At 37.9% G+C, this 18,244-nt stretch overlaps 1 protein-coding gene across 2 annotated transcripts in view; it reads left to right on the top strand.

The window, feature by feature from the left end:
• Positions 1 to 4,094: 4,094 nt before the first annotated feature.
• NUP107 (nucleoporin 107) overlaps positions 4,095 to 18,244 on the top strand; it is a 47,999-nt gene continuing 33,849 nt past the window's right edge. The window contains exons 1-6 of one of the 2 annotated variants that reach the window (XM_025883010.2): positions 4,096 to 4,414; positions 6,210 to 6,301; positions 6,792 to 6,878; positions 7,682 to 7,797; positions 10,336 to 10,480; positions 14,601 to 14,704. In XM_025883010.2, the coding sequence (XP_025738795.1) occupies positions 4,407 to 4,414; positions 6,210 to 6,301; positions 6,792 to 6,878; positions 7,682 to 7,797; positions 10,336 to 10,480; positions 14,601 to 14,704 (552 nt within the window). In that variant the 5' untranslated portion in view covers positions 4,096 to 4,406. Of the gene's footprint in view, positions 4,415 to 6,209; positions 6,302 to 6,791; positions 6,879 to 7,681; positions 7,798 to 10,335; positions 10,481 to 14,600; positions 14,705 to 18,244 lie in introns of both variants that reach the window. The other variant, XM_073900684.1, reaches the window with a different exon arrangement.

Genomic DNA, 18,244 nt, shown 5'->3' with positions numbered 1-18,244 from the left:
TTTAAAATATTTATGTTATCCATGTTATGATCAAATAACTATGTCTGAGTAGGTAAGTTCACATGACTTTTTTTTTTTAATGAGTGAATGTTCCTTTTCTCCCCAGTGTATATCTTCCAGGCGCAAGCACGGTGCCCAGTACATAGTAGACATTTAATAAAAAATTGTAAATGGATAAGTAAAGGCTTCTTCAGGATCAGATCCACTGAACTGCTTTCTATGGAGAACAAAAGGAGACTTTACAGTCATATTTATATTTTTCAGTATAAAGTTAATTATTTTGCGCTCTTCATCTAGACAGGGAAAAATGCTTTTGCTGTTATTGCAGCATCACAGAAGCGAAAGGATTGGGACTGGTCCAATTCAATCCATGTCGCTAATGCCTCTATCACTATGTCCTGAGTTTGATGTTGCCAAATGAACTGATAATTATTACCAGAGTAAGAGTAAGATCATTTTTGATCATATATAATATGCTATACAAATTATAATGCCTAGTACTGTTCTAAGGCATTACACATATTACCTCATTAAATCTTTATAACAACCTTATGATCTAGCACTATTATTACACCCAAAAGGAGAAACTGAGGCATGCACTTGTGCTCAAGGTCACATTGCTAGTAAGTGGTGGAGCTGGATGTGACACTCAGGTAGTAGTCACATGGATGTATAGTAAGAAAACCACTAACCAGCTACTTATAATTTACCAAAAGAGAAACTTAGCTCAGAAGGGAAAGACTGAAAAGACAACAGCCAGAAAGAAGTGCCAAGGGAAAGAATGCTTTCTTCCGAGGGAGGAAAGAAGTCAGGCAGATTTTGAAGGAGTGACAAACTGATCTCACATGCCATCTGATGTGATCGTAAGAAGCACTCAACAACACCGATGTAGTATTCCTGCATCCTGTCCTTCCAGATGTTTTTTTAAAAGATTTTATTTATTTGACGGAGATTGAGAGTACAAGCTGGGGGAGTGGCAGGAAGAGGGAGAAGCAGGCTCCTGCTGAGTTTTTTTTTTAAATGCTTATCAATAGAAAACAATGGGGACAAATCCAAATTGAGGAACATTCTGCAAAAATTGGTCTTAAAGTCTGGAGGCCTATTCTAAATAAAAGTAGAACAAAGACAGGACAACTAAATGCATAATCCTCTATTGGATCCTGTTTTAGAGGAGGGCTGTTATAAAAGGCATTATTGAGACAATTGGGGAAATTGAATATGTTAAGTATCGTAGTCTGTCAATGCTAAATGTTCTGAGTGTTTATTGTATTGGGTAGAAGAATGTCTTGTTCTTGATTTAGGAGATGCCTTCTGAAGTACTTAGAAGTGAAGTGTCAAGATGTCTACAACTAACTTTCAAATGGTTCAGACAAAAAACCAAAAAGGAACAGGCAATTGTGGGGAAATGTTAGTAATTGGTGATTATAGGCAAAGAATATATTAACATCTTGGGGTGCCTGGGTGGCTCAGTCCGTCAGGCGTCAGACTCTTGGTTTCTGCTCAGGTCATGATCGTGGGGTCGTTGAGATCAAGCCCTGAGGGAGGCTCCGTGCTCAGTGCAGAGTCTGCGTGAGATTCTCTGCCTCTTCCTCTCCCTCTGCCCCTCCACCCACTTGCATGTTCTCTTCTTTCTCTCTCTCAAATAAATAAAATTTTAAAAAAAGAATATATTTGATGTGGGAAACAAAGACAGAAGAAAAATTATTAAGTTTCCTTACTGCCTATAGCCCATGGACAAGTCCTTGAAACGGGCAGAGTGACATTCCTCCAGGGACTCAGCTGCCTCAATGTTAATATTTTGCTAAGGGCAAAAAGCAATCTTAGCCTGACCCCCCCCAGGATCATGTAAGTCTTCTTTAACATATAAAAATTCCTTTGGAAACTTCCTTTATCTTTACCCCAACCCCCACCAAGATACAAGTTAGGAATCATCCTCTAAGCACATGGTCCCCTGATATACATCTAAAGGGCCTGAGGGTTTACTAAAGAATAATAAGTGACCTTTCCTAACAATAGCTAGCCCCCTCAGGGTCCTAGAAACCTTGTTTCCAAAACACCTTGGAGGCTTGTGCTATCCCTAACTCCCTCCCAACTTGAAACTATAGAATCAGTCACTCCTCACAACCCCCGTGCAACTTTTTCTGCCCATGGGTTCTGCCCCCATGCTTTAGTAAAACCACCTTTTTGCACCAAAGACGTCTCAAGAATTCTTTCTTGGACGTCGGCTTCAAACCCTAACATCTTTCCTACATCATACTGACACCTGTTATACTTTTTTCAGCTTTAATGTGGGTTTGAAAGTTTTCAAAACAAAAAGTTAGGGGATAAGGGAGGGGATAAACAAGTAATGATTTTTCTTCCTCAACTGTTGGGGGTAAGGGAGAGGAAAGAGTGCTCTAGATCAGACAGTTCGGGTCTGAGTGCTCTTGGGATAACTGTTTCCTGGTCTTTAGCTCCTGTGCCCCTGTTCCCAAGCCTTTTCTCCAGCTTCTTAACAATTCTGTGAGTTCCTGATAGGCTTCTAGTAAATTCCCTTTTGCTTAAGTTAGCGATAATGAATTTCTGTCATTGAAATCAGGATCCCTAAAAATAAAGCTAGAATATATACAATATGCACCACACAAGGAGTTTGTTCCAAATAGTTTTAAAGTAAGTAATCAAATGAATACATTTTCAAATATTTTGGGGGTAGTATGATGTTCATGCCTACTATTTAAATGTGTCAAAGTGAACCCTCCTGCACTCTTCAACAAGAGTTTTCTCTTTGCGCATGAACTGAACATTGGGCTAATCCTTTGACCCAAACTGCTCTTCCTCCTTATTGTGTGCATTATGGTCAATCACTTCAAATACATTATATGAATAAAACACACTGGAATTCAGTTGCCAGGGGACACATGGCAAGAACCTGAAGCACTGACTCACAGGGTGAATAAATTTGCTCCAGCACCACAAAATCATTAGGATCAGATTTCACTTTCTATAAAAGAGGAAGTGCACTTTTGTACAGGAATATTTGGAGACAAGAATGAGAGAGCACAAGGGCAGGACTCATCAAGTAGGTTATTGAAAGAGGAGACTTCTTTTAAATTTAAATTTTAGTTGAACATACAGTGCAATATTGGTTTCTGGAGTAGAGTTCAATGATTCATCACTTATATACAACACCCAGTGCTCATCACAAGTGCCCTCTTTAATACCCATCACCCATCTAGCCCATCCTCCACCCATCTCCCTCCATCACCCCTCAGTTTGTTCTCTATTGTTAAGAGTCTCTTATGGTTTGTTTCCAAAAAAGGAGACTTTTGAGGACTACTACGTGAAGTGGACATTTGGCATCTCATTGTTTATCTTTGCAATAACTCTCTGATAAAAGTGTTACCTCCATTCTACAGATGAGGGGGGAATATGTGCAGGAGGAGGGTTCAAGCCTAGATAGAGCCCAAAATCACTTTTCCCCCCAAAAATGTCATGTGGTCTTAGTGTGTCAAGAGGCCTTCTGGTACATTACCTAGGATTGCAGCAGAGTATAAAAAGGTAAGGAAAAACTTGGACTGATTCCTTCGGGGCCAGAATATACTACTTTTTGGCTATAGGGGCACTTTGAAATAGAGGGCAATACCATCACCCTTTATCCTTTTTTTGTATGTTTATTTCAAGTTTTTATTTAAATTTAAGTTAGTTATTACAAGACATATGCTGTAATATTAGTTTCAGGAGTAGAATTTAGTGATTCATCACTTACATATTACTCTTTATGCTTTTTAAGACAGGTGATCTTTTTCTCCTTAATAGGGAAAAATATCAAGTAAAAAACGAACAGCTGCTATGGAAAAGAATTTCAAGAATCTTAGGTGGGTTACACGACAATTCAAACAAGGTGAGACTGACAGGGACCCCTGAGGTGGAGGGCAGAGTCTGCACGTCTGAATTCCAAGTCCAAGATTCCTTCTTACTAAGAATGCCAGGAAATGACTGCACGTTTCTCTAGACTGTCAACATACGTCGACTTTCCCTTTAGGATCATCTGGCGCTTGGACCACGCCCACAAATACCCGTCAGGCAAAGCGGCCGCCGCGCCTCCGCGCTAGACCCCCTCAGGCTCCGCTCCCTGCCCGGTCCAGCACTGCCGCCTTGGCCGGGCCGGCTCGGCCTGGCGCCATCACACGCTAGCACAGCCCTCGCGCCTGCGCAGGCCGGACCGGCGGAAGTAGGCGGAAGTCGTCGTGCGTGCGCTCGATGGGAAAGCTGTTTCTTCTCCCTTCCTCCCCCTTTCCTCTAGGGCGGCATTTCTTGGACATGCTTCCGGGTCGAAGGGTTTGGTTCCGGAGAGCGGGAAGGCTGAAACGGGGTGATTAAACTGGAGACGAGTTTGCGAGGTTCTCGTTGGAGAGAAGACCGTGGCCATGGACAGGTCAGTCCTGGTGGTACTGGCCAAGCTCGGAGACTTGCCCCTCCTGCTTGTTGGCGGAACAAAATAGGCGAAACCCAACTCTCAGAGGAAGCCGGGGAGGGCCCGGGTGCTAACCCTAAGACTGCTTTCCCGCGGTAGGGGGCTCTGTAGATGATGGGAGAAAGGCCGCTTGGGTCGGGCTGGGTATAGACGGTGATAATGCCCAGCGTTCTCGCGGCAGCTCTGCCATCTGTTTTGTGTTTTCGCGCGACATTTTTCGGTCCTGGGGTGGGCGGATAGGAGGTGGCCCGGCATTCGAGATGCTGAGTGACCTGCCCGAGATCACAAAGCCAGTCAGTGACGGAACTGGGTTCTCAACCCAGACTTTCTGATTACAAGTTCCAGCATCAGAGAGTTGCTGAATTGAGTTCGTTCAATCACCCTGGCACTATGCTAGCTACCTGCGACATAGGTGAGTTATTCTATGTTCTTGGCCATGGGGAATTGGTTGTATAGTGGAGGAGATATCCTAGCAGTGCAAAGTGATGTGTTTTGACTATGTGAGAAGAGAAAATGAGGATGCGGTTAAGTCCACCTGCCACGGGAGGCAGCAGGAAGACTTCTCAAAGGAGGTAACTTTCTAGTTAGTCTGAACAACAGTAGCCAACATTGAGTGCCTTAAACGCTTTAAATATATTACTAGCTAATTTAGTTTTCCTACAGTCCTTTGAGGGTAGGTACTATGATCCTCTTTTCATAGATAACACTGGGGCTAAAAAGAGCTTAAGAACTTGGTCACAGTTAGGAAGCTAATAAATAGAAGAACTAAGCTGCCAGCCTGGATCAATGTGTCTCCAGATTCCAGGCGGCTTTTTCTGGTGAGTTAAGTGTTCACCAGGTGGGTGAACAAGGGGGCAAATGTAGGCCTCTGTAGAAGAAACAACATGTACGGGGTGCAAGAATATGAAAAGGAATGCGTTGTGTAGCCGAATGGTCACATGCAATATGTGTTTGTATGGGGATGTTGGTTGCTGAATATGAGGCTGAACTGGTAAGCTGGGGTTAGTTAGATTGTAAAAAACAAAGGAAATTTGGACTTGATTCTGTAAGCCAGAGAGGTTCCGTAGGCTTCAGAGCTACCTGAAGGTTTTAAGTGGAGGAAAAGCATATTAGATTCTTGTCTCAAAATACAGGTCTTTTAATTCACACAAGTTATATTTTAGACCTTGGACTGAGAATGGTGGGAGATCAGAGGCACTGTGACTGCAAGTAGTACTGAGACCAGAGACGTCATTAGTGTACTCTGGGGAGAAATAACTTGAAGGATCATTTCTCTCCAATTTACTAGAATTCTCTTTTACTTAGCCTGCCATTTCGTCAGTCCAAACAACAGAATTTTTCACGGTACCCCTGGTTTGAAACATTTGGAAATTACAGAATATTCTATTAAGAGAGAGTTCCTGCAATTTTAGGGAACTCCTCAAATTAACAGAAGAAAGGCCTGCCTTCCTGAAGCACTTATGTAAAATAGTGTTATAATATAGATTCCAAGTGTTGAAATCATTCCATAGGCAAAAATAATATAGTGAGTACTAGAAACTCAAAGATGCCTGTGCAGGAAAAATTTGAGAGGGACTTTGAAGGATAAGCAAGATTTGGAAACAAAGAGCACTGTCAACCAAAAGCTCAAAGACTTGGCTACTGGGATGATCTATACCTTGACTGACCCAGGGTCCTTTGCTCCAGTCATTGATAAAGTTCTTTGCAGATGCTACATTCTCATTTCATTCACATGAACTTAATGATACTATTTTAGGAGTGGCTATGGAGAGATGTCATCCCCTGTGATCCGGGAGGCAGAGGTGACTCGGACTGCTCGGAAACAGAGTGCTCAAAAAAGAGTTTTAAGTATCCTTTGCATTTTAAGTATTGTTATACAAATTGCAGTATGCTTGGAATCAGGATTATAGAATTTCTTTTTATGAGAGATACTAAACACTCGCTATTATAACAAAGTGCTGTGGAAATTAGTTTTTTAAGTCCCCAGATATGTTATTTGGTAAATTAAATGCTGAAATTCAATGAGATTAAGATTTGTGTTACCCCAAAAATAAGGATGTTCTGTTTTACTGTTATCATATTGTCATTAGCTTCTGCTAAGATTAGATATCCCTTTTTTAAATTTGAAATGTAAGGACCATGTGTAGTAATCTAAGACTGATATTTAAGAAATTAAGTAGTAGAGGGAGTTATTTACTCTTTGCGTAGAATAAATGGTAGCCATAAAAACCTTGTTCTTAAAAAATGTATTCACATATTTATATAATGTAAATATGATTAATTTGAACTTTAATGGTGTCTTTTCTATGTGGAAAACTTTTCTTAACGCTTCCTATAGTTCGGCCATCCCAAGATGAAATTTTTGCTACTACTACACCAAGAAATCAGGTTATCCCTCGGACTCCCAGTTCATTTCGACCACCTTGTAAGATTTTTTGCTTTTAAAGCATTTAATAATAATAATAGTAGCTGAGGTTAAAACTTAAAATACACATAATAAATATAATCTTTGGTTATGATATCAATAATTAACAAATAATAATGATTGCAGTTACTATTTATTGAATTCTTAGCATGTATAAGGTACTGTACTTTACATAAATACACAATGACTGTAACATAAGTATTATCTCTATTTTGCCAAAACAAAGTGAGACTTGGAGAAACTATTCGGTAAGGATAGCATGGCTGAGCAAATATGTAAGTAATGGAATCAAAATTCAAGCAAGGATTTGTATACTTCAAAGGCTATGCACTGTACAACAAATGGCCTCTTCTGTATGCTTTATAAAATTAGAATATGAAGAATCTATGGACTTTCTCATGTCTTTTTTTTTTTTTTTTTACCACTCAGTTATGTTTTAACAAAAGCATCTCTATTTGCAGTAAAAATTTTTCCTGATGGGCTCAGTAGTACCAAAAGCCGAAATTTAGAAAAATAAGTTAAATCTTCATATCGTGGAAATGTTAATATTTAAAGTATTTACTGTTTAGAACCTATATAATTAAAAACAAAGTTATTGGGGCACCTGACTGGCTCAGTCAGTAGAGCATGTGACTCTTGATCTTGGGGTTGTGAGTTTGAGCCCACGTTGGGTGTAGAGATTACTTAAATAAATTTTAAAAATTAAAAAAAAAACCAACAAAGTTATTTATTATTTGATTGTTTTGTTTTCATAATCACTGTTCATGCGCTTTAGATTCTTTTTACTAACCTCTTATTTGTAGTTACTCCACCCAGCCGAAGCTTACTCAGGCATCCAGATGTTTCCTGCATTCTTGGAACGGGAGGGAGGTCTCCCCGGCTTACACAGTCTTCAGGGTTCTTGGGAAACCTGTCTATGGTATGTAGGAAAGCAGGGCTGAAAATATTTCCACCTTCATATAAAAGTATGGTATTGAGCTGAAAAGCCCTTAGTGAGATTTGAAGTCATAGTCATCAGGAGTAACTAGGTGATGGAGATTGAAATAAATTTTTGGTTAGGCTTTCAGAAAACAAACCTGAAGCATCTCATGTCACAGATGGAAGCTGCAACACCAGAAACATTTAGATGCAGATAGAATGCGTTAATCTGATAGTCTCCTGATCCAAAGAAATAATTGGTGGGTTGCTAATAGCTATAAAAGTTGAGTCCTGTTTTGAAGCATAAAACAGTAGGAAGCCAAGAGTAATGGATGAAGAATAGCATAAGGAAGAGAGACCATGCATTAAAGGAAAGAAAAGAAAAATGTTGGGAAGAGTAGATGAGACACTCTTCAGGAATCATTGTGGTACAGTATTTAAAATAGAAGAAATGTCATATAAACTGATACAGATTGACTTGACCTAGGTGTTTAAAATATTCTCTAGAAAAAGGATTGTATCTGAGACAGAAACAGAAGAGTTCTGTTGGAGTAGTAGAGTATGATGGCTAATTTAGTGCTAAAAAGATAAAAACGGTCCTTCTATATTTGCCTCTGTGCTTATTAAAAAGGCACAGGAATTTTTACACACTCTTGAAATTGTCTAGATTAGGTGTTTTTTGAAGAATGGTTTTGCATGGAAATAAGTCAGTCAGAGAAAGACAAGTATCATACGATCTCACTGATAGGAGGAATTTGAGAAACAAGACAGAGGACCATAGGGGAAGGGAGGAAAAAATGAAACAAGATGAAACCAGAGAGGGAGACAAACCATAAGAGACTCTTAATCTCAGGAAACAAACTGAGGGTTGCTGGAGTGGTGGGGGGTGGGAGGGATGGGGTGGCTGGGTGATGGACATTGGGGAGGGTATGTGCTATGGTGAGCACTGTGAATTGTGTAAGACTGATGAATTACAGACCTGTACCTCTGAAACAAATAATACATTATATATTAAAAAAAAAAAAAAAGATAGAAGGAAGGGAAAAATGAAGGGGGGGAAATTGGAGGGGGAGACAAACCATGAGAGACTATGGACTCAGAAACAAACTGAGGGTTCTAGAGGGGCGGGGGTGGGGGGATGGGTTAGCCCGGTGATGGGTATTAAAGAGGGCACGTTCTGCGTGGAGCACTGGGTGTTACGCACAAACAATGAATCATTGAACACTACATCAGAAACTAATGATTTAATGTATGGTGACTAACATAACATAATAAAATTAAATTAAAAAAAAAAAGAATGGTTTTGCATGTTAAACCTCTCCTTGTCTTAAAAGGTTAAATTGACCTTTAAAATGTTTATTGTTGTCTTACAGATAATGTCTAACAGTGATCTAGCCATTGAACAGTTTTGCTCTGCATATGAATCTGGTTTATTTTGGCAGTGTTTACCTTATTCTGCTTGAAAACATGAGTGAATTGACTGCATCTGGGTTTAAGCAAAAGAAGATAACTTATTTACTGTTTTAGAACTGCAAGATTAGTAGTAAAATTCTTACTGTTTTAAAGCCCAGGACAGAGTAAATATGTATTGATTATTATAAAATGTTTGGGTTTAGATATACATTTTTATTGTTGCTTGTGCCTAGATTTTAAATAAAGGCAATTTTTTTAAAATAAAGGTTAAAATTGTTAAAAGATGGATTTTTAATAAAGGTGAATTTTAAAAACAGGGACATGTTTTTAAACATTTTAGACATGTCCAAAAATAGTAGAATAAGCCCCCATGTTCTCATTGCCCAGTTATCAATATATGGCTTATCTTGTCTCATGTACACCCACAAGCCTTTCCCTCCGTTACTTTACAACTCCCAGGTTTCACACCCCTTTACTCATAAATGCTTTTTTCATATGTGTCTCTGAGACATAAGGATACATTTCTTTAACATAGTGCTATTAACATATCTAACACCGTATACACACACACAGTATTTCCTTTATCATTTCAAATATCCATTTTGTATATATATTTTTTCATTATTGTATATATTTCATTAAATGTTCACATTTCCTCGGTTATGTCAATTTTTTTAAGTTGGTTTGTTTAAATCAGGCTTCAAATAAGATAAACACATTGCATTTGCTTGGTATGTCTCGTCTTTTAATCTGTAAATTCCTCCATCATCCCTTTTATTATAATTTATGTGTTGAAAAAACATATAAATTTGTCATTTGTCCTGTATAACTTCCCAATAGTGAAAAACTGTTGTGAACTTAGAACAGTAGGACCACCATATTTTACCTGCTAATATCAGCTTACATAGTACAAAATGCGATGTTTATTGCCTTTAAAATATATATGGAGTAGTACAAAGAAGAAAACAGTCATGAAAACTGTGATTTCCTTAACAAAATAGCCTGTGGCTATCTCTTAAATATGAAAAACATATATAGGTTTAAAAAAATTTAGCAATATTAAGGCTTTATTCCCTCAATGGCAGTAGCTCATTACTTTTCTGTATCTTCCTTGTTTTTTTTTAAGGTAACTAATCTGGATGACAGTAATTGGGCCACTGCATTCACATCACAGCGATCAGGAACCCTCACAAACACAGAATCCCACAGTGTAACAGAGGACGTAACTCTCAGTGCTGTTATGTTACGTGAGGATGATCCTGGTGAAGCTGGTAAATGGCTTTGAGCTTTTAATGAAGTACCCTATTTCTTTACTAAGATGAAGGAAACTATCTCTTGTGAATGTCATTATAAAATAAAATATTTTTTGTTAAGCTCATTAGTTATGGTAATGCCTGAGCCATTTGATGTAGTAGCTCTGGAAGGTTGAGAACCTCACCTTAGTTCTCAGTTGGAGCGTGTTGCTTCAGTGTAAATACCTTGTCAGGTTAGTAGACAAGTCTCATATCTTTATTCTTCCACATTTGTTATGTTGAAAGAACATCTCTTTTTCTTTAGGTTTAGTTTTTATCTAATACTGTTGACATATTTTGACGTGGATGCTAATGCTGTTTATTTGCTTTTTTCAGATAGTATTGTGACCTTTCTAGTTTTAGATTGGTTATACTATTCCCTTTTGGAAAAAAAAGTTTGCTTTCCATGTGTCTGTGTGTACTCATTATTACACAGGTTCTTCACTTTATCATCATCATAAGCTACCATATAATGGTGAGAGTCAATGTGCTTACCTCCGCATGAACATTATCTTTTGTAATGGTCCATTAAAGAGTTACAATAACTCTTCCCATTTGGGGGGAAAGGAAATTGCTGCTCATGGTGGCTAACCTGCTTAAGCTCACCTGGCTAGGAAGTGATTGGCACCAGGATTTGAAACTAAGTTTGATTTTACAGCCCTTCTCTTAACACGGTGGTAATCACTGCTTCCTTATAGTATCTGCCAGTAATAAGTACTTAAATTTTGAGTGATTCAGAAATCCTTTATACTGAATCTATAAAATATAAAAAATGTTCATTTTTTATTATGAATAATGGATGAGACCTTTGATACAGTACTTTAGTAGAGTGTATGTATTTTCCCTGAGTAGAACACGTCATCTTAGTATCTGTTATAACTTTCTCAGCTACCTTGTTATGTGTTTAAAATGCAATTCAGATATTTTAAAATTTGGCTCACATTTTTATAGTAATTGTTGACAGATCAGATTAATACCCAACACAACTTTGGGCTCTTAAAAGACATGTAGGTAACAAGAGAAAAAATAGATACATTGGTCTACATAAAAGTCTAACATTTCTGTGCATCAAAAGATATAATCAGCAGAGTGAAAAGGCAGTCCACAGAATGGGAGAATATATTTGCCAATCTTCTATCCGATAGGAGGTTAATATCTAGAATGTAGAAAGAACTGCAGCTCAACAAAACAAAAAACAATGCAATTTAAAAATGGGCAAAGGACTTAAATAGACATTTCTCCAAAGAAGATATAAAAATGGCCAGTAAGCATATGTTAAGATGCCCAACATTACTAATCATTAGGGAAATGCAGATCAAAACTGAAATGAGACCACCTCACACCCATTAAGATGGATACTACCAAATCAAAACAAAACAAAACAAAAAACGGGAAATAAGTGTTGGCAAGGATGTGGAGAAATTGGAGGCCTTGTACATTTGTGGGAATGTAAAATTGTGCAGTGCTATGGAAAGCAAATGGCGAGTCCTCAAAAAATTAAAACTAGAATTACCATATGATCAGCAATTCTACTTTTGGGTATATGCCCCCAAAAACTGAAATCAGGATCACAAAGAGATTTGTATACCCTTGTTTGTAGCCCCATTATTCATAATAGCCAAAAGGTAGAAGCAACCCAAATGGCTGTTGATGGATGAATGGATAAATAAATGTGTTATCTACATACTGTGGAATATTGTTCTACCTTAAAAAGTAAGGAAATTCAGACACATACAACATGGATGAAACTTGAGGACGTTTTGCTAAATGAAATAAGCCAGTGATGAAAGAGTACTGTATGATTCCATTTATATGAGGTACCAAAAGTAATCAGACTCCTACAAAGTAGAATGATGGTTGTCAGGGACTAGAGCAAAGAGAGGAATGGAGTTATTTAATAGGTACAGAGTTTTAGGGTTTTTTTCAACTGAGATATAATTGACATATAACGTGTAAGTGTAAGGTGTACAACATTGAATTGATGTATTTACATATTGCACTGTGATTATTAGTGTTAGCTAACACCTCCATCATACCTTCACATCACAGAATTACCATTTCTTTTTTGGGGTGAGAACATTTAAGATCTAGTCTCTCAGCACCTTTGAACTGTATATAATACAGATTTGTTGACTATAATCAATGCTATGCATTAGATTTCCAGAACTTACTCATCTCCTAACTGCAAGTTTGTACCCTTTGACCAGCATCTCCAATTTTCTTACCCCCTAGCCCTAGTAACCACTGTTCTGCTCTTTGTTTCTATGAGTTTGGATTTTTTAAGAGTCCATATGTAAGTGTTATCATATAGTATTTGTCTTTCTCTGTCAGATTTATTTCACTTAGCATAACGTTCTCAAAGTCCACCCATGTTCTCGCAAGGGGCAGGATTTTCTTCTTTCTCATGGCTGAATAATATTCCATTGTATGTATATACCACTTCTTTATGCATCTATCTTGTGATGGACACTTGGGTTGTTTCCATATCTTGGCTACTATGAATAATACTGCAGTGAACGTGGGAGTGCAGATATCTTCAATATCCTCTTTTCATTTCCTTTGGATATAAATGCAGAAGTGAGATTATGGTTTCACGTGGTAGTTCTTTTTAAAATGTTTTGAGGAACCTCCATACTCTTCTGTACTACTGAACCAGTTTACGTACATAAAATATGCATAAAAGTTCCCATTTCTCTACATTGCAGCAGTTATTATTTGTCTTATTAATCATAGCTGTCCTGACTGGTGTGAGGTGATAATTTCTTTGTGGTTTTGATTTGTATTTTTCTGATAATTAGTAACATGGAGCATCTTTTCATGTATCTATTGGCCATTTGTAGGTCTTTGGAGAAATGTATTCAGTTCCTCTACCCATTTTTTAGTTAGACTGGGGCTTTTTTTGTTGTTGTTATTGAATTGTGTGAGTTCTTTATGTATTTTCGAATTAGCCTCTTAGCAGATATATGGTTTGCAAATGTTTTCACTCATTCCATAGATTGTGTGTTTGCTTTTTCATTTTGTTAATTGTTTCTTTTTTTGTTGTTTTTAATTTATTTATTTATTATATGTATGCATACATGTTTTATTCATCTTCTGTATGTATATTTTATTCAATTTCCATGTGTCTATCTTAAATTTTATGTAATTTTTTAAAAATTGTATTATGTTATGTTAGCCACCATACATTACATCATTAGTTTTTGATGTAGTGATCCACGATCCATTGTTTTCAAATAACACCCAGTGGTCCATGCAGTACGTGCCCTCCTTAATACCCATCACTGGGCTAACCAATCCCCCCATTCCCCTCAGTTTGTTAATTGTTTCTTTTGCTGTACAGAGCTTTTTAGATTGATGTAGTCTCACTTGTTGACTTTTGCTTTTGTCTCTTGTATTTTTGGTGTCATATCCAAAAAATTGTTGCCACGACCAATGTCAAGGAGCTCTTTGCCTATATTTTTTTCAAGGAGTTTTATGGTTTCAGGTCTTATGTTTAAGTCTTTAATCCATTTCAAGTTAATTTTTGTGAGTGGTATAAGATAAGGGTCCAATTTCATTTTTCTGTATGTGGTCACCCAGTTTTCCCAGCACCATTTATTGAAAAGGCTAACCTTTCCCAAACTGAGTATTCTTATTTCCCCTGTCAAAATTATTTGACTGTACATGTGGGAGTTTATTTCTGGACTCTTTTCCATTGGTCTGAGTGTCGGTTTTTTTGCCACTATCATACTGTTTTGATTACTAAAGGTTTGTAGTATAGTTTGAGATCAAGAAGTATGACGCCTCCAGCTTTGTTCTTAGGATTGCTTGGGCTATCCTGAGTTGTAGTTTTGCAAGATGAAAAGAGTTCTGTGGGTAGATGGTGGTGATGGTTGCACAGCAGTGTGAATGTACTTAATGCCACTGAACTGTACACTTAAAAATGGTTCAGATAGTAAAAATTTGTTATATTTATCTTACCACAGTTATAATTTTTAAGAAAATACAGGAGTAAAAAAAAAAAAGGATGTGTAGCTGTGTTTTTAAGTTTTCAAAGAAACAAAATTACCCAGGAGTATGTCACTTAACTTTTGTTCCTTTTCTTTTTGATGTGTTCTAGCATCCATGAGTATGTTTTCTGATTTCCTGCAGTCTTTCTTAAAGCACTCTTCATCTACAGTTTTTGACCTTGTAGAAGAGTATGAAAACATTTGTAGTTGTCAGGTAAGTTAATTTCACACCAAGTTAATTTGGTCAAACTTCAGTACTCTTAGTTTTTTGAACAGGCTCAACCTGTGAATTTCTATACTGTATTTAAGGGGGATATCTTAGGGGTATAGTGGCAGGGGTGCCATGGTTGGGAGGTTAGCCAGAGCAACTCTGCTTTTTGCATATTGAAGGTCCTTTTATTTTTTTATTTTTTTAAAGATTTTATTTATTTATTTGAGAGAGAGAGAATGAGAGATAGAGAGCACGAGAGGGAGGAGGGTCAGAGGGAGAAGCAGACTCCCTGCCGAGCAGGGAGCCCGATGGTGGGACTCGATCCCGGGACTCCAGGATCATGACCTGAGCCAAAGGCAGTTGCTTAACCAACTGAGCCACCCAGGCGCCCTTGAAGGTCCTTTTAGATTTCTTTGGGAACAGAAGGATTCTGCTGCTTTAAAAAAAGGAAAATCCAAAATATACAAAGAACTCTTAAAAATCCAATAATTAGGAAATGAACTTTCCAATTAAAAACATGGACATGGGGCTCCTGGGTGGCTAAGTTGGTTAAGCGTCTGACTCTTGATCTCCGCTCAAGTCTTAATCTCAGGGTTGTGAGTTCAAGCCCATGTTGGGCTCCATGAAAAACAACAATACAAAATATGTTAGTAGAAACCACACCAGAGAAGATACACAGATGGCAAATAAGCATATGAAAAAATGTTCAACATAATTTGTCATTATGGAATTGCAAATCAAAACAATGAGATGTCACTGTACACCTATTAGAATAGCAAAAATCCCAAACACTAACAACACCAAATGCTGGCAAGGATGTAGAATAGCAGTAACTCATTCATTGTTGGTGGGAATGCAAAATGGTACAGCCGCTTTAGAAGACACTTTCTCGGTTTCTTACAAAACTGAACATACTCTTATCACATGATTCAACAAACATTTATGCTCTGGTATTTACCAAAATGAGTTAAAAACGTATGCCCACACAAAAACCTGCTTATAGATGTATAGCAGCTTTATTCATAATTGCCTAAACTTAGAAGCAACCAAGGTGTCCGTTAGTAAGTGAATGGATAAATCAACCATGGTACAGACAGTGGAATATTGTTTGACGCTAAAATGAAATGAGCCATCAAGCCATGAAGAGACAAGGATGAACCCTAAATGTATATTACTAAGCTAAAGAAACCACTTTGAAAAGGCTACGTACTGTATGAATCCAACTATATGACATTCTGGAAAAGGCAAAACTTGGAGAGAGTAAAAAGACCTGTGGTTGCCTGGGGGTGGGGAAAATGAGAATGAAAAGTGGATGGGTCTTTGGGGGAGTGCAACTACTCTGTATGAGATTATAATGTGGATACCTGTTATCCATTTGTCAAAACCCATAGAATATACAACACCAGTTGGACACCTCAGTAGCTCAGTTGGTTAAGCGTCTGCCTTTGGCTCAGGTCATGGTCCCAGGGTCCTGGGATCAAGTCCCACATCGGGCTCCTTGCTCAGCGGGGAGCCTGCTTCTCCCTCTGCCTGCTGCTCTCCCTGCTTGTGTTCCCTCTCTCTCTCTGTGACAAATAAATAAAATCTTAAAAAATATATATATATACAACACCAGGAGTGAACCCTTATATAAGCTATGGACTTTGGGTGATAATGACAGGTCAGTGTTGGTCATTGATTGCTGTAGCAAACGTTCTGGTGCTGGATATTCATATTCATAGTAAGGGCTGGAGTTGTATGTGAAGTCAGAAAGTAATGGGAACTCTACTTTCCACTCAGTTTTGCTGTGAACCTAAAACTGCTTGAAAAAATTGCTATTTTATTTTATTTGTGTATTTATTCTAGAGAGAGAGTGTTCATGTGAGCTGGGGGAGGAGCAGAGGGAAGAGGAGAGGGAAAGGGAAAGAATTTCAAGCAGACTCCGCATGCTGAGCATGGAGCCTGCCGCGGGGCTCAGTCTCACGACCCTGAGATCATGACCTGAGCTGAAACCAAGAGTTGACTCCTTAACTAACTGAGCCACTGAGGTGCCTACAAAAAAAATTAAGTCTATTTAAAAAAAAAAATTAAAAAAAAAAAAAGGAAAAGGGGTACCTGGCTGGCTCAGTTGCAAAAGCATGCAACTCTTGACTTTGGGATCGTGAGTTCTAGCCCCACATTGGGTGCAGAGATTACTAAAAAAATAAATAAATAAACTAACAAGAAAAAAAAAGGACTTCAAATAACTATTGCATTTAAGGATGATTAAAATAATAATAGCCAATATTTTTTGAGCATTTTTTTTTTTAGATGTTATTTATTTATTTGAGAGAGAGAATGAGAGAGAGAGAGCACGAGAGGGAAGAGGGTCAGAGGGAGAAGCAGACTCCCCGCTGAGCAGGGAGCCTGATGTGGGACTCGATCCCGGCACTCCAGGATCATGACCTGAGCTGAAGGCAGTCGCGTAACCAACTGAGCCACCCAGGCGCCCTTGAGCATTTAATATTGTGTCAATAATCAGTCTGAATTGTTCCATTATAAAAGCAGTGGCTTCATTAAATAAAAAAAGCAATAATAATCACTTAGTGAATTACTGGAGTTAGGATTCCAATAGAAAATTTAATAATGAGAAGTACAGATAACACTTTTATTAAACATTGCCCTTAAGATAAAAGTACCATTACTTTATGAATACTTCTAAAGGGAGGGAAAAATTTTGGTGGTAGTGATTCTTCATGTTCTGAATGAGAGTGATGCTGTTTCCTAGTTCCTCTTGATAAGATAAGGAAGTACTATTCATAACCTTTGAGAAAGATTTCCTTTACCCTGTGTCCTTAGGCTTTCTGATAAACAATTTTGTATGTGTTTCTGGGGAGAACATCCATACTTTTCATTAGATTTTCACACATGCCTCAACCTGAAAAAGGTTAAGAACTACTGTTTTAGAACAAGGAAGGACTTTGGTTAAATTTTGGTTAGAAATGACAATTTTTTAGTACAATCTTTTTTTTTTTATAAGAGATAGAGTGCTCGCCCGTGGGATTGGGGTGGATGAGGAGGATGGGCAGGGGGAGAGGAGAGAGAGAATCCCAAGTAGGCTCCACTTGTAGTGTGGAGCCCAACTAGGGGCTCAATCCCAAGACCCCAAGCCCCATGACCCAAGCTGAAATCAGGACTCAGACGCCCAGCTGCCGGAGTCTACCTGGCACCCCTCAGTATCAATCTTAAAATGTTTTTCTTGATTTGTTATATGATACTAGTTTTTCAGGCATAATTTGAAGATACCTTATTTTTAATTTTCGTTGCTGTGCTATTAGTTCATGTTATGATTTTGTCGGGTATACGTTAGATTTAGCCTTTTTTTAGGTATAAACAAGAAGAAAAAAATACACCTGTGGCTGTTATTGTTGAATCTGAAATCTAGGGTGTGTTAAAACTTTTGTGTATGTACTCATATACCTTACTTCACAGGCTGTTTCTAGTGGGAATGTTATATTTCATTCAATTAAAAAAGGCAATAGATAGGCAGGAACAATTTATAATACAGTGTGTGTGTGTGTGTGT

Source organism: Callorhinus ursinus, unplaced genomic scaffold, assembly GCF_003265705.2.
Source record: "Callorhinus ursinus isolate GAN/ISIS: 27379988/994484 unplaced genomic scaffold, GSC_fseal_2.0 scaffold14, whole genome shotgun sequence".
Classification (NCBI taxonomy): Eukaryota; Metazoa; Chordata; class Mammalia; order Carnivora; family Otariidae; genus Callorhinus; species Callorhinus ursinus.
The sequence above is the reverse complement of the archived record's forward strand: the minus strand, read 5'-3'. Positions and strand labels throughout refer to the sequence as shown.